Below are 15,453 nucleotides of genomic sequence, written 5' to 3'. Positions count from 1 at the left end.
GATAAACCAGGTAAGCCAGAGGTGGCACTGCGGTGTAATTGTTATCAAGTTTAATTTCAGTGCGTGTGGTAGCGAGTTCAATTCCTGTGTCGTGTGTACTTGTATGTAAATGTCTTCCTATGCTCGAATGCGTTGATGTATGTTTTCTAATACGACCCTGCAGTGAATAATAGCAATAAATGTTTCGAAAACTCTGATTTCGTGCTGAAATACTTTTTCTTCGGCTGCGTAGAAAAGTACGTTTTTAGGGCGCTCATAAGTAGCAGAAAAACTTCCATGCTGTTCTTCCTTCAAGCCCCTAACTCGCGTTAAATAAAAAACCAACGTTACCTCCTAAGTTCCCCCTTTTGACCCCATTTACTTCGTAAACAAACGTTGTTAAGCCTTCTGCCAAGACAAATGGGCCATGTATCTAAAAATGGAGCTATTCTGTTGGTGATACACAGTTAACGAAGCTTCATCACTTTATCCATAATCAAATACGAGCAATATCTCTCAATGATTGAGTTTACTAAAGCAGGCTGATCACTATAAAAGTTCTAATTAGGCAGCTTTAGCTTCAATACGTGCCGTCATTTCGTTCTACGTATCCTCGTAGCACGCTGGTGTCCATACGAGGAAAACAAAATTCCCCAAAGACCCTACAAAAACACCACAGGCAAGAGTGTTAGTGAAAACCTCATTTCAAAGGGCGTTTCAGCTATTACCTTTGGGATGCATGCTATAACATGAGCCAAAAACACCCTAAAAGGCTAGAACATGTTTACAGTGTATTGCACCTGACTCTGCCTTGTTTATTACTCCAGCTCCTCATTTATTGCCTCTTCTCGGCCCTTTGTCATCTCCGCTCGCTATGCTACATTTTAGTCATGAATATTCAACCTTCACTTTCTTTCTTCCTTTCTAATTACCGTCATTGTATCGCTAACTTTTTCTCTGTTGTTTTCTTCTTAGGAGCAAGGGAAACATGTCACTCCAATAAATGCTTGTTCTGTTACCATGCGTCGATAGTTGAGTATTTTTGACGCTGGCCTTTAGATCATGACTTCACAAATTTTATTTTCACCTCGGGATAACTAATCCTTTCGTTACTTTATTTATCCTTTCCCACTTGTCCACATCTCATGTTCTCTAAACCAATTTCCTCCTTTTTGTGCAGCTCAGCCGTCATTTCCCAACGTTCCACGACTAACAGGTAGATGTCTGATAATGTTGTTTTACATCAGGGGTAGCATATTTTTGATTAGAATAAATCACTTGCCGGAGGTCGACCGAAGACCACACTGCTCAGACTTGGGGGAGTGGAAGGCTGAAAAGAGTATTGCAAGAATTCTAAGTCACAATTAAAGACTTGCACAAACGTGAGCTTAATGCTTAATTCAACCAGACACTTGAAAAGAAGCCGTAGAATGTGTGCTATTATCAATACTAAAAAATGAGAGCTACAGTTAAAAGAATGACGCAACTTGAATGAAACTCGACAGATAATGAAGCAAACGAACGAAAAAGGGACCACAATTGTACTGTTTTGTGTTGTACTTCTGAAACTGACCTACAGATTATGCGCCCGAGTCCGCAACAACTGAGCTACAATGGGGATCGCAACCTTCTCCACTTTATCGTATATAACTTTAGAGCTTGCCCAATTTGCTCACATACTACTCCCGAATAAACAAAAAAAAAACTAACATTCTGTTTTTGATGCGGAGCATCTCTTGCTCGTTGGTGTGTCACACTTCTATAGTCTACATTGACACTACTCACGTGCGACCACCCTCCTTCTTTCTCTCCAACAGTTGCAATTTACTCTCTACATTTGTCTCCTATCACCTACTTGCGCTCACTACCCAATTGTGCATGGCGTCCTCTCCTTTCTCCTTTCCTATTCTCCCACTCTCCTGCCGCGCAACGCCGACGCAGGCAGCGTCTGTTAGCGTGTTTCTTGATTGAATAAACCGACTGCTCACGCTGAACAACTGCGATACGCTGCATCACCCCGTGCTCCTTTTTGTGGAGATTATGTAAGTTTTTTCTTATTTTGATAATCAGTATTTCATCCAAAAGAGCGTAATAAAGTGGTGGTTTCGTTTGAAGCACTACAAAACTTGCTTTGTATATTCTCTTCAACAAGTATGAAAGCATTGCAATGAGTAAGTTATTCGTCTCATGTACACATTGAATAGAGGAAAAGTTGAGGGGAAAAATAAAGCTGGAAGCAATGTAAAACATATGAAACGCATAATGTCCTTTGAGCCCAATTTCTAAGAAGTCGGCTTCGTTTTTTCAAAGCGAGCAGCCTTAACGTTGCAGCCATGAAGCATTCTACTGATAGAAACAATGACAGCTTTTGCAACCCATGCTTCAAGATTTCTCCATCATTAAAAATTGCTCCAATTTGAAGACAGGGAATTGATCTTATTGACACCGAACATGAGCACTATATCGCTGCTACGTACGCATGTTCCAATTCCTTTTTTGTCTCGTTCTGATGTTAAATTGTGGGCATTCTGTGTGCTTCTGTGTTGCAAAAGCTCTTCGAGAAGACACTGCATATTAGCGTTTCTCGGCTCGTGCATTCAGCAACCATAGTTATTTTTTGAGAGTGGTTACAAACGCTGTGCACTTGGTAATGCATTTTTAAGGATTATCCCCAAAACGGAATATTGCCTAAATATAGACTTAGGGATAATCCATCAATTTTAGGGATAATTCCCGATTAAGTCAGTACGCTAACGGGTGCGACTGTATATCCTGACGCAATCGTTCCTTGTAGTGGCGTGACGTCAAGTAATAAAGCAGTTCGCTAATAAACCTAAGTGATGTAACAATCCAAGTTGATGTTAATATAATACTTTGTTTCTGAAGTGTAAGCTTGTTTCGCTGTTACTCAAATTTGCTGTTTTCTCAATTAAATGTCTTGTGATTTACATTGCGCGTGTCCTACTGCTGAACATGACTTGCTTCGTCTTGATATGAGAAACATGCCAAAATAAATACCTCACCTGATTTAACGTCTAAGCTGTTCGTTCTTTATGCGCTTCGTTTTTCTGAGAGGAAGTATGTAGAGTGTTTTAAATAAAATGTTCGATGCTATATCACTTTGGTGCTATCTGCTGTCATCTTAGGGTATGTGATATTCACAATAAATTATACGTCATACGTCAGAAACAGCTATGTTTTTGCATGAGTGTTGTTTGTTTTGTTTGCATTATAAACGATGTAGTCGTTATGGGGCACGCTTTTTAATTATTAACGAGTACCTAGTTTTAATTCAGATACATTACTAACCGGACTTATTCTGGGTCCACCGGGTGCAAGTGGACTTCGTGGCTGGAAAGAAAACAGCGCGACATTCAGCAATAAGGAATTAAAACAAGTGCATGACCTCAGTTATTCACATGCTCTCAGTCAGCCCAAAATACAAATCGGTGAATCATAACAAGGATCATGTAGCCAAAAGCTTCGTGTAGAACACGAAAACACAATAATTATTGCAAACTAACTTTAACCTATTGCAATTTGTCATGATAAAGGTGAGCACAAGGTTTGTATTTGCAGTAATTACGGTGATACAAAAGTGGCGTTGACCAGACTCTGAATTCATCATTGAAAAGCGCGAAGCATAGGCGACAAAAATTCCCCCGATATGTTCTTCTAGACGTTTTCTCGAATATTATCGCATAACCCTCATACTTTTAGTACGCGCGCGTAGCAATCATCGTAGGAAGTTTTGCTGCCACCAGAGCATCTTGACATGCGGAGCAAGCGCTGCACTCATGGTGGCCTGGTCGCAGTGCTGATGATGTTACAGTGACAGCAAAATCAGGTTGATGGACTACGACAGCGTTGGCGTGAGAATTGCGGATGCTTGCGATTATGGTGATGCTGTTATTTACCTACAAGTGGTCGCATATCTTGCAGCTGTGGCCGATATTGTGGTTGATGGACTTGAGCTTGGAGCACTCGTCGTCCCCGCCTGCGTCAGAGAGGGGCCGTTTTTGCTCTTGGCCACAGCATCCCGCGCCTCGCGCTTCTAGAGGGTTTTCTTGCTTGTGTTTTGCAACTTTAGACCACAGGGTCCTGTTTCGTGCATGTGCAGTAGGTGACATATAAGCCGAGTTCAACGCTACAAAGAAGCCCCAAGTTTATTCAACGCTGCGTATTATGTATTCCAAACAGGAAAGAAGGTCCCGCGATAACGCTGTGCCACAGTAGATGCGCAGTGACGTCAGAGCAAGGCACGTTTACGCTCAAAGCTCGTCTTTTATCACACTTGCATGTAAACACGATTACACTGTGCGGCACGAACATACACGATACATCTTTTTTTCTTAAATGGAAACAATCAGAAAACAAAACCATGAAAAATACACTCAGATCCTAGCAGTGCTGTTAACGTAACTTGCTCAAAGTTATATCCGTAACCCAGTCTTTGCGCTGGTTTTCGGTTTCGGGCACTCCGTCTGAGTCTAGGGCTTACAATCACAGAGCTTGCACTATCAGTTGTGGACTTCAGGCGGTTTGCGATGTCATCATTTGTGCTCTCTTCGTCTGAAAAGTCTCTTGACGTCAAAGGATTCCGCTGTCGGCAAGAGGTGTTGGCGATTCCGTCGCAGAACGTAGCCCTTCTCGGTGATGACAGCGTATGATCTCGGCTGCATCTGGCTAAGAACTTTAGCATTTGTTTCTCAGGTGTTCCCCTGCACTCGCATCACCTGCCCTGTGGTCAACGGTGGAAGAGACCGAAGCTTGGATTGCGCTTGTCCATGCTTCCGAACGGCTGTTTAGAGGCCCTCGTTGAAGTCTGGTATGGGAGTCCTCAGTTGTCAACCTTGGAGCAGCTCCGCTGGGGACCTCCCGTCTTCCAGTGGGCTGGATCTGTAGCTGAGAAGACCAATGCAGAAGTCATTTTTCCATTCAACTGTTTTTTTTTAAAATTCTAAAAATTTGTACGCCTTTTTTGGCCAGGACATTAGATTGGGGAAATCTCAGACTTGAGGTTGAATGCATAAACTTATAGTCTTTTGCAAAAACGGCGAACTCTCAACTTAAAAACTTTGGGCCATTGTCTGTGCATACCTCTAGGGGTATGCCATACCTAGCAAAGATTGCTTGCAGTTTTTCGACAGTCGTCGTTGCCGATGTATCCTGGAGTTGTTCCACTTCCGGAGAGTTAGAATGTGCATCGTACGCGCACAAGTACGACTTTCGCCGTACTGAAATATATTGACGCCAACGCGACACCATGGTTGATTGGGTGTAGGGCGTATTATCAGCTGTTCACGTAGGTGCTTATAAGCGTACTTTTCGCCGACAGCGCACCCAGCAATGGCATTTTCAATATCTGAATATAAACCTGGCCAAAACACTAGATGACGTGTTCGGGCTTTACATTTGTTTATACCCATGTGGCCATAGTGAACGCGTCTTAGTATTTCGCGTCGCATACTTTGTGGTATCACCACTTTGTTGCCTTTAAGCAAGACGCCATTGAAGACAGATAGTTCCCCTACAAAGCGTCTTAGCTCTCCTTCCACTCATTGGTTTTTTGCCAGCTGCTCCGTCACGTTTTTTAGGTAGCCGTCCTTCCTTGTTTTTCTCGCCAGTCTATCTTGCATTGCGTCGCTCACTAATAAAGAGACAGCACTTACGGCTTGTATTTCGACGTCTTTATATACTCCGTCTTTCCCTGGACTGCCGACGGAAGCTCGCGACAGCATATCCGCCAGGACCAGCTGTTTTCCTGGAAGGAACTGCAGTTGAAAATCATATTTCAATAAACGAAGAAAAAAAGCGCTGCAGTCGAGGCGGCATTGCCCCAATAGCTTTCTTCGAAATTACTACCAATGAACGGTGGTCAGTTTATAGAACAACAAGGCGTCCGTACGCAAAGTGATGAAACTTTTCACGCTCTACTACAACCGCCATTGCCTCCTTTTCAATCTGCGAATACCTTTTCTGCGCATCTGTCAAAACGCGAGAGGCGTATGCAACCGAATTGCACGAGTCACTATACCCCTGCAAGAGAGCCGAGCCTACGCCAATCTGCGAAGCATCTGAGGTTACCTTCGTTTCTCTTTGTGGATAGAAGACATCCAGCAACGGCTGTCCACTAAGACATTTGCAAAGCTGCTCTCACTCACTTGCGTGATTCTCCGTTCATTCGAAAACCGCGTCTTTCTTTCTAAGCTGGCGTAACAACCGAGTCTTTTCCGCGAGTGCGGGTAGGAACTTTCCGATGTAGTTTATCACGCCTATCATCGTTGCACTCCGAGCTTGTCAGTAGGTGGTGGCAAGCTAAGAACCAAAGTAATCGATGCGGAGCTCGGCCTTATTCCTGCCTCTGAACTGATATCGCCCATAAAAAAATTTCAGTGACGCCAACTTCACACTTTTCGGGATTGACAGTCAGCCCCGCTTTCCCCGCCGCTTCTCGAACTCTCTTTAGCCTTCTGTCATGTTCCTGTCTGGTCAATCTCCATATCAGCATGTCGTCCACATACACTTGCACGCCTGCGATGTCGTCAAAAATCTCGTTTAAAGTCTTCTGAAAGACCTCCAGAGCTAAAGAGATTTCAAAGGGCAAACTGAGGAAATGATAACGGCCAAAAGATGTGCAAAATTACATATTCTTGAAGTTTCCTCGTGAAGCGGAACCTCATTGAAACCAGAGTTTGCGGGCATACGTGAAAAATATTTTGCGCCTGCCAACCCTGCCTCAATGTCTTCGCGCTGCGGCATTTCATCGTGCTCTCGCTTCAAGCACTGAATATTTCTTCTGGGATCCATACAGATCCTTAGTTTGCCATTTTTTTTTCTAGATTATAACCAAGGATCTTACCCGGTCCGTGGGCTCTTCTACTTTAGTGAGGATGCCTGCCTTGAGCATCCTTTCGAGTTCCTCTTTAAGCCGCTTTTGCAATGCCAGGGGAACACGTCTCGGCGTTTGGACGCTTGGAGTTGCAACTTCTTGTAACACCATCTGGTATTCACGCTGGATGCACCCCGTTCTTTGGAACACGTTCGGTAAGCTTGGACCAGTCGCTCGCTGCTGTTGGTTGTAATCGAGCTCACTGACCTCGTGAAAAGTCCCAGCCGCTCACTGGCATTCAGCCCCAGGATGGCCTGACGCCCCCTTTTCACAATGAGGAAATGTATGTCTGAGACTTGGTTACCTATGGCGGTTTTGAGCGTCGCAATTTCAAGGTGCTTGATTACTGCTCCCTCATATGGACGAAGAACCACTTTGCTAGCTTTGAGTGGCTCTTTTGGCCGCAGTTCCTGCCATGTGCCATATGGCAGTAGGTGTGCTTCTGCACCGGTGTCTATTTTGAGGAAAACTTGAATGTTACAGACTTGCGCTGGCACCATCCAGTCCCGTAGCTGCTTCCCGTTTGACATGTTCAAAATTTGAACATTATCGTCGTCTTGGTGCCCACTACGGGCTTCCGAGACTTGTTTGACACTCTTGCAACGTACCGCGAAGTGGTTTTCGCCGCCACACTTTCTGCAGATGCGTTCGAACACAGGACAGCTCTATGGGGCATGCATGCGTGCACAGCGACTGCACCGAAATTTCTTCTGCCGCTCCCGGGTGGATACGCTTCCTTTCACGTGGTCTACTTGTCTCTCTTGAGACCAAACTTCTTTCTGTGCTGCGGCTAGTTCCGCCGCCTTGCATACTTGTTCATCATTAGCCAGCGTCAACCCTTATCTCGAAAAAGTTTCTCACGGACCTTTTCGTTATTTGTGCCACACACAGTTTCGACTCGAATCATAGATTCGTACATTGCACCGAAGTTACACGATTGAGCTAGTCTTCTCAGGTTTCTTATGAACTGTTTGGCTGATTCACCATCTGCTTGTACTCGCTGCCGAAACACGAATCGCTCATGGACTTCATTTAGCTGGACTTCACAGTACTCTTCGAATTTCTTGACCACAGTCTCGAAGTCGTTCTTGGATTCGCCCTCGGTGAAGTTGAAGTAGTTGAAAACTTCTAAAGCCTCATCCCCGGCCACGCTGAGCAGTTGTGCCACCTTCGTCGCCCCAATCCGTGGTTTCTCGCTTGCGTCCGATGCGGTGAGAAACAGCTCAAGTTTGTGATTAAACAGTTTCATCCTTTTGCTGACATCTCCGTCCAGGCGAACGCGATCTGGTGGCTTCAAGAAGTCCATAGCTTGACTGACGAATGCTCAGTGGTTTCCTATAGCGTGGGCATGGGGACAGGTGTCCGACACCATGCTTCGCGCATGTGCAGTTGGTGACATATATAAGCCGAGTTCAACGCTACGAAGAACCCCGATGTTCATTCAACATTGCCTTTTATGTATTTCAAACAGAAAAGAAAATGCCGCGATAACGCTGTGCCACAGTGGATGCGCAGTGATGTCAAAGCATGGCACGTGTACGCTCAAATCTCGCGTTTTATCACACTTGCAGGTAAACACGATTACACTCTGCGGCACGAACATGCACGATACAGGTCCTCTTTATGGTGTGCCTGCTTCGCTTCCACTTTAGAAGCTCCAGGATTGCTTGACCAGGAGCCTTCTTAGTTTCTGCTTCGCTGGTCCGCAGCTCCACGTTTGCGTTACAGTTAGATTTTTTTGCTTTGTCCCCCGGACCGATACTGCAGGGTCTTAGCGGCGAGCCCGCGCTGCTTCTGCTTTGCCTATCCGCCGCACTGCTGACTTGGCTTCAGAGGTTTTCTTGCGGCCGATATGTTACTAACACATTTATTAGAGTAAGCTTCCGGCAAATTTTAATGAAAGTGCTCGTGCCGAGAGAATGGTGCGCCACATTATTGGCATGTGGTCCGAGAGCCTTTCTGGAACACCGGTGTTGTGTACACGTCTCCAACAAACAATACATGAGAATGAAAAGCTTGCGGAGTAAGCTTTTGAATGAACTTTAGGACAAGCCACTAGTACAGTGTGAATCACTGGGTCGCGGAGCAGCATTGGTCACTAGAGTAATATGAACAATAACAATCACCAGACCCACGTCTCTCCAAATTTTCAAAAAATGGCGGTAAGAGATATAGGCGCACCCACAAGAGGAGAACGCTTCATGCCAATTTTCTATGTCGCAGCACCAGTAACAGAATTCCGTTTTCTTATTGCCTTGTGATTCTTCTTTTCTTGCTTGCTTCCATTTTTTTAAGCACTTTGTTTTTCTTTTTGTTTATTTCTGTGAACCTCAATGCGCATCAAGAGCAAGAGAAGAAGGCTTACTAGAAATATTAACAGTGAATTAGCAATAATTTCTTTACCTTCGTATAATAGCACGGTAAAACAACAAAGGCAAGTATAAATGAACGATACACAACGCAGCACCGCGTAAACTCTCTTCGCTTAGTTGTCTGTTATTTTTTAATGAACAGGCTGGTTTCTATATGATGTATACATTTTATGGGAAATGAACGTGCAAGATTATGCTACGCATGTTTGCAGATCTTGCACGCTCGTTTCTTACTGCCTTTGACGCTTATTCTAGGTGTCTTCTCAAGAAAGGTGTGTCTCCTTTCAATTTTATATTCCTGAATTCAGCGTACTACCACGCTTTCTGCAACACCAACATACACTCGGGATGCATGTCAAGTTTTTTCTCTTCCAGTCACGCCTCCTGGAAGCATGCTGGCTTCTTCGAGGATTTGTAGTGGCTGTGCTGAGAGAGGTATTGCGGCATGTTTTCCTGTTTATTTGAGCAAAGTATATCTGGTGCTTATTTATAAATACTTGTGCCATTCCCAGGGGCGTAGTATAGCGAGCTTAGTGTTTTGTTGGTCTTGTCTGATAGCCTAATGATTCTTTGGTGAATGAATGTTGCTGTTTTAGAAAGTGGTTTCTTTACTGACAACGCTAGAGGAGCCACGATAGGAGACAAAGCAGCGTTCGCCTGCTTACTAATTATTCTACAAGTATGTTGAAATGCGAAGCATTTCTCAGCAATCTTCAGAAACTTTAAGCGTATCTAACAACCTATCTATCTATCTATCTATCTATCTATCTATCTATCTATCTATCTATCTATCTATCTATCTATCTATCTATCTATCTATCTATCTATCTATCTATCTATTTATCTAACTACTTAAGATTGTCTGCTCTCGTGGCCACAACTATATATTTCGCATGAACCAAAATTACTATGAGAGAGTAAAAGGGGTTGACGAATATGACTCGCTGGTCAGGACATGAATAATGTCACCATCTTGTCTCGTACGCTATCTAACACTTCCCACTAGACAGTGACACATGCCGACGGGTGAGTATGTGCTTGACACTTCATATCTAGCCAGGAACGAGGAGAACACACATGAGCGATTTCAACGCGTAAGAAAATACCCGACATTGGTAACGTCAATCCGATGAATGCAAAGAATAAATGTCAGGATGCAATCCGAAATTATACCAAAGCATCCTGCCTTGAAATCAAGAATTTACCACAGAGCTTCTCTAGGTCTCGGAACTACTTTTCAAATAGACGGTAGTCTTCGTGAACCATCAATAGTGGTTTCAGTGCTACCTACCCAATTTTTTAAACATTACATATGTACTCTTCTGATACAGCCAAGACGTCCGGTTAACGTTAGCTGTCACTAGTTGCCATGCCCTGAATTTCATTTATCTAGCAATGTCCGGGGCCAGCATCCTCGCAAGCATCAGAGCTCTATATCAGCTTGTGGCGTCGCATGTTTCAGTTGGCATTGTTACGCAAGTGCAAACAACTGGTGATATAAACACCTGCAAGTCTTCAACACATGGGTGTGCGAACAACACTTGTAGACATATTTCGCACAATTTCATGACGTGTCACTCAATCAAAACATTGCAACATGGTTACCTTCCCTTTGCAAGCTTTGCATAACGTCGATTCGTAGGTACGTAGAATCTGTCAATTTTTTTAACATACCATCTTGGTATAGCTGGGCAAGTTCGTTTTTGTTACTGTCATAAAAATATGCAAAACTTATGCATAACAGAAGCAAACGCACAGGGAAAGCGCTCACAGTAATCCAGCACTCGTAGTGGTGTTTCTACACTTGGCCGTAGTTTTTACCACTGTTTATTTTCACAGTAGAATGTGCGGCGGTTCTAATATATTGTCACGAAGTCGTGACGTCAACGAGAGAAGCAGATTGCAGTCCAAGATAAAAGTCTTTGCTTGGGCAAACTTGTGGCCTCTAAATGAAAGGTAAAATGACAGCAATACACTATAGCACTGATAGGGGCGAGTTGAAAGTCGGCGGTCGATCAGCTGACAAGCGGCGAAACGCCTGGGCTTTTGTAAATATGCTGTCGAATATTCTAGTGCTGTTTTAGCCGCAAAAAAGGTTCTAAAATAAACTCTAATGTTCATGTTGTGCGCGTAGCCTTAACCAAATGACCTACTACATACCTGAAGCTTCTTCATCACTTCAAACAAATTTTCCCGTGAGATTCGCATTGTAATAGGGCTATAACAAAACCTGAGGAAGACATGTGGCATTTTAGCAGTAGGTTACTTATCCATGAGCTTGTTATGAATGAATAGGAAAAGGGGCACATTATATGAATAGGGATTGTGGCGCACATTAAAAACTTCATAGGACAAAAATCTTATGGCGAAAACGAAAAAATAAAACACTTGCCGGACTTGGCCCAGCAACCATCGCTTCAGGTGACGAGGTTGGCGGACGCTGTAAAGGGTAAAACGAGATACTAAAAAAAGCCCAGTCATACATTTCATCGCAGCTTCATATCCTTTTATGAAACCTATAACCAGCAGTAAACAATTGAAACAAGAATTTGGTTTCCCACGTTCAGTATGCCGCTCAGAGTTCAAGAAAAAAATGATCTGGCATTCTAATCCAGAAATGGGGGTCTAGTGTGAGCGAGTGAACGCTTACCCGCCTGCATCCACATCGAGTGCGAAATATAAACTTACGTTAACCTGAATGACAAGGCCTTCCTCACATGTCTGAGGAGTGTACAGAAAAGGGTCACAGTTTTTGTGGGAGCGTTCAGCACTGGTGCCACAAACACAAATATTAGCCTCAATGTTAGAGACACCAGTCGCCCCACAGAAGAACAGAGCATGGACATATATAGGGTTCTGGATGAATGCATATACGCATTGCTATCTTACAATGACCTGTCCTAACATTTTCAGAAGCGAGCCTTGAGTCTTGCTGCAAACGTTGATGGTACATACCAAAAAATCTCGATGACCTCGAGCTTTGCTTTGTACGCCAATGTACCCAAAATATTACTGTGTCGTTTGTGCTACTACAGAACATCACTTTTCGCACATAACCCCTGTTGGTGTAGAATGGCAGCGCAATGCAGGTGCGGAGCCAGTCAGCTCCTTTGCAGTTGAAGACGAAAAGTCTGAAACGTCTCTTTGGGTGGAGGCACACAGTTTACCACTCCGTGAAGTTGTGATGAACAACACACGCATGCACGTCGCATAAACTGTGTCAATTATAAGCATAATTGCTTCACTTTATCTTGACTGAAAAAGGGTAGATCTACTGTCCCTTGCCTCCCCCTCCCACCACGAAAGCTGCACTACGGGGATATTGTGTAAGATCTCTAAGCTTTAATTACGCTTTCGAGATCCACTAGGGCACCTTCATAACTAGCTTAAGCATTACGTAAAAGTTCTTACTGCCTTTCCACGCCTTTTGACTCAGACGCGCTTGTAACGTCGTCTTTTCGCAGCGAAATATGCTATGAGATAACAACACGAGTAGCGTGCGCGCCATAATTGTCCGCCGTCGCCGCCAGTGTCCGTGACTACTATCGCAAGAAATAAGAAAAAAATGAGTAAATGAAAAAAAAAAACGCTAAGAAAGGACACACTCGGATTCAAATCCAGATCCCCTGCGTACCAGGCCAGCTTTATAGGACTGGACCACGTTTGCTCTTGGAAATCCTTTGCAAAGTGGCCTTAGACAGGCTTGATGTCGGCAAAGTAATCCCGCCAACGTCAGCATTAAGGCGTTTTAGAACTGCAAAGAAACAACCAGGTGTCTTACAAAGGGAATTGTGTGACGAGGGTTGCCAAATGCTCCGACCCTTTACAAAAAAAGCTTGACCTTGTTCAACTAATAACCTTGGTGACTTCCTACTATGAGAGATTGGGGGGAGGGGATTGCAAACGTTTCTGGCTTAATTTGCGAGTGTACAGTGGAAATCACGCTTCTCCGAAGAATGACGACCGATGGCATAGTGAATGCCTGGTTCCTACTCATTTAAGGCGTGGTGGGTACCCTGCAAGTATGGTTGCAGCAGCTACCCACAGAGTGATAAAGGAAACCACGACGTCTACGCTCAACGCGTATAATTTTTACAGCAGAAGCTCTAAATACGGCTTTCCAGAGACTTTACCACTCTTTGAGTACATGCTACAAGCACACTTGCAGGGTACCCACTACACCATAGGCTCGTAGTAGCCAGGAATTCAGTAAGCCAATGTTCGTCGTAGAGGCTTAACTCTAAATAGAGCAGCTGATGCACTAGAGAAAGTGATGTTAGATGGACCACTACAAATATTGCCTCTGGAACAGCCTCTATAGTAGCATATATATTTCGGCGGCAAATGCTTATGCGAGAATTCTTCACACTACCTTTAAAAAATTCTCTGGATTTCAATCATCTAATGACACCCTGGAAAACTTCCTCATGTTATAACCGATGCCTGCAAGCATTCATAACTTGGTTACGCTCTCGTATTTCTCCGTTAAATTTTCATTTGTTTGGAGCCGGCTTGATTTCCTCCCCACTTTGTTCTTTTTGTAGGGACGAGGAAACTGTGGAGCACCTTTTGATGTCTTGTATGAAGATTTCAACATTAAGAAAGGTATCACTAGCAATACCATTACGAATCCTTGGCTTAGCTTTGACAACATCAAATTTACTATCCCTAGGTGCACATACTCTAGGGAACAGCAACGGGCAAGTGTGCGAGGCCATACAAGATTTTATTGTACAATCTAAGTGATTCACCTAATTAACTCAATACAAATCGTTCTCAGTTAACCAATGTAGGCTATAGAGAAATCTCTTTTGATATCAATCACTTATTGCTCATTTGGTAGGAACTAAGTTGTTTGAATTTCTTTTCAAGAATAATTAACAAAAAAATATAATTTCTGCTAGTTTTCTTTTACCAATGTTTAAATACAAACATTTCCTTTTTTTATTTTTTAAGCTACCCGATTCTTGGTTGATCCCCTAGTGTGGGTGTGAGCCACTAGTTTGGGATCTACATCTACATATATTGTAATACCCTCAATCCCGCACAGTGGTTGTGTGCCACAGTTAATAGTTCAACGAAACCAAGCTTTTGTAAAGGATTGGGTTATTGAACTACACACTCGTTGCACAATTCGCATTATCTGACACGGGGTTGTTTCTTCGCAGATATATAACGCCTTGTTTACTTCTTAAGGTGATTCTTTTCCGTACACCAAGCCTGCGCTTGGTTGGTTTGCAAGGGTGTTCCAAGCAACATTGCGGCTCAGTGGTAGAATGCTGGAATGACACGCTGGGAACCCTGGCTTGAATGCCATTGTGTTATTGTTTTTTTACTTACTGAATTTTTTTCATGCTACAGTGGTCACAGACACCAGTGGTGGTGGCGGTGGCGAAAAACTCATAACAACTGATGGTCCCATAACTGCTTTCGCTGTAAAAGGCTCTGAACAGCTGCTCTTCTAGCTTTTTCCGGGATAGTTCTGCGCCTTCCGCGCTAGCCTGGCAGTTTTTATGTTTTTTACACCGAAAGCCATTATGACATCATCAGACGGGTCACACACGGCGCCTTAGTTGCCCGCCAAAACCAGTGTGCGTAATCAGTGTCGGCAGAAAAAAAACTCATTAAATAAGAAACACCAAGGACACAATATTGGTGCTCGAACTCAGGTCCGCTGCGTGCCAGCCCAGTATTCTACCACTGATACACACCAGTGCATGAGACTTGATCATGAGACTTCATCAGGTCGGGAAAGGAGTGACGTCATTATAAGTTATAAGGCGTTTTAATGCAACCATCGAACAACCAGGCTTCACACATCGCGAATAGCGTAATGAGTGGGTCTTGCAATGTCCCAACTCATTGCAGAAGCTTGTTCATGATCAGCTATTAACTGTGACGCATACCCACTTCAAGCATAATTCCCCATCGTCGTCAGCCACTGCATGAACAGTTCAGTGGATACTTTTATTGGATACCACGCTTCTCAGATGAAAATGACTAAGGATAACATAGCGAATGCTAGACTAATACTCACTAATTATGATTACCAATGCCGTAGTATGTGCCCAGCAAGTGCGCTTGCAGCAGTCACTTAATGAGTATTTTTAAAAGGCTTTGAAATGGTGGTCTTTCAGCTTTTGTTGTGACACTCGTGCGCCTTCGCGCAGCCCCGACATTTTTTTTCTGCATCGTCCTATTTTTCTTTCG

General features: G+C 43.7%; 1 protein-coding gene across 1 annotated transcript in view; it reads right to left on the bottom strand.

Annotated features, from left to right (window-relative positions):
* Positions 1-15,453, bottom strand: part of LOC142765972 (uncharacterized) — a 156,535-nt gene that overhangs the window by 60,349 nt on the left and 80,733 nt on the right. The window contains exons 11-14 of the mRNA XM_075867780.1: positions 7,924-8,162; positions 6,842-7,073; positions 3,289-3,330; positions 1,262-1,309 (exon numbers count right to left, since the gene is read on the bottom strand). Coding sequence (XP_075723895.1) covers positions 1,262-1,309; positions 3,289-3,330; positions 6,842-7,073; positions 7,924-8,162 — 561 coding nt within the window. The remainder of the gene's footprint in view (positions 1-1,261; positions 1,310-3,288; positions 3,331-6,841; positions 7,074-7,923; positions 8,163-15,453) is intronic.

Source organism: Rhipicephalus microplus, chromosome 6, assembly GCF_043290135.1.
Source record: "Rhipicephalus microplus isolate Deutch F79 chromosome 6, USDA_Rmic, whole genome shotgun sequence".
NCBI classification, from domain to species: domain Eukaryota; kingdom Metazoa; phylum Arthropoda; class Arachnida; order Ixodida; family Ixodidae; genus Rhipicephalus; species Rhipicephalus microplus.
Note: the sequence above shows the minus strand (reverse complement) of the source record. Positions and strands in the feature narration are given on the sequence as shown.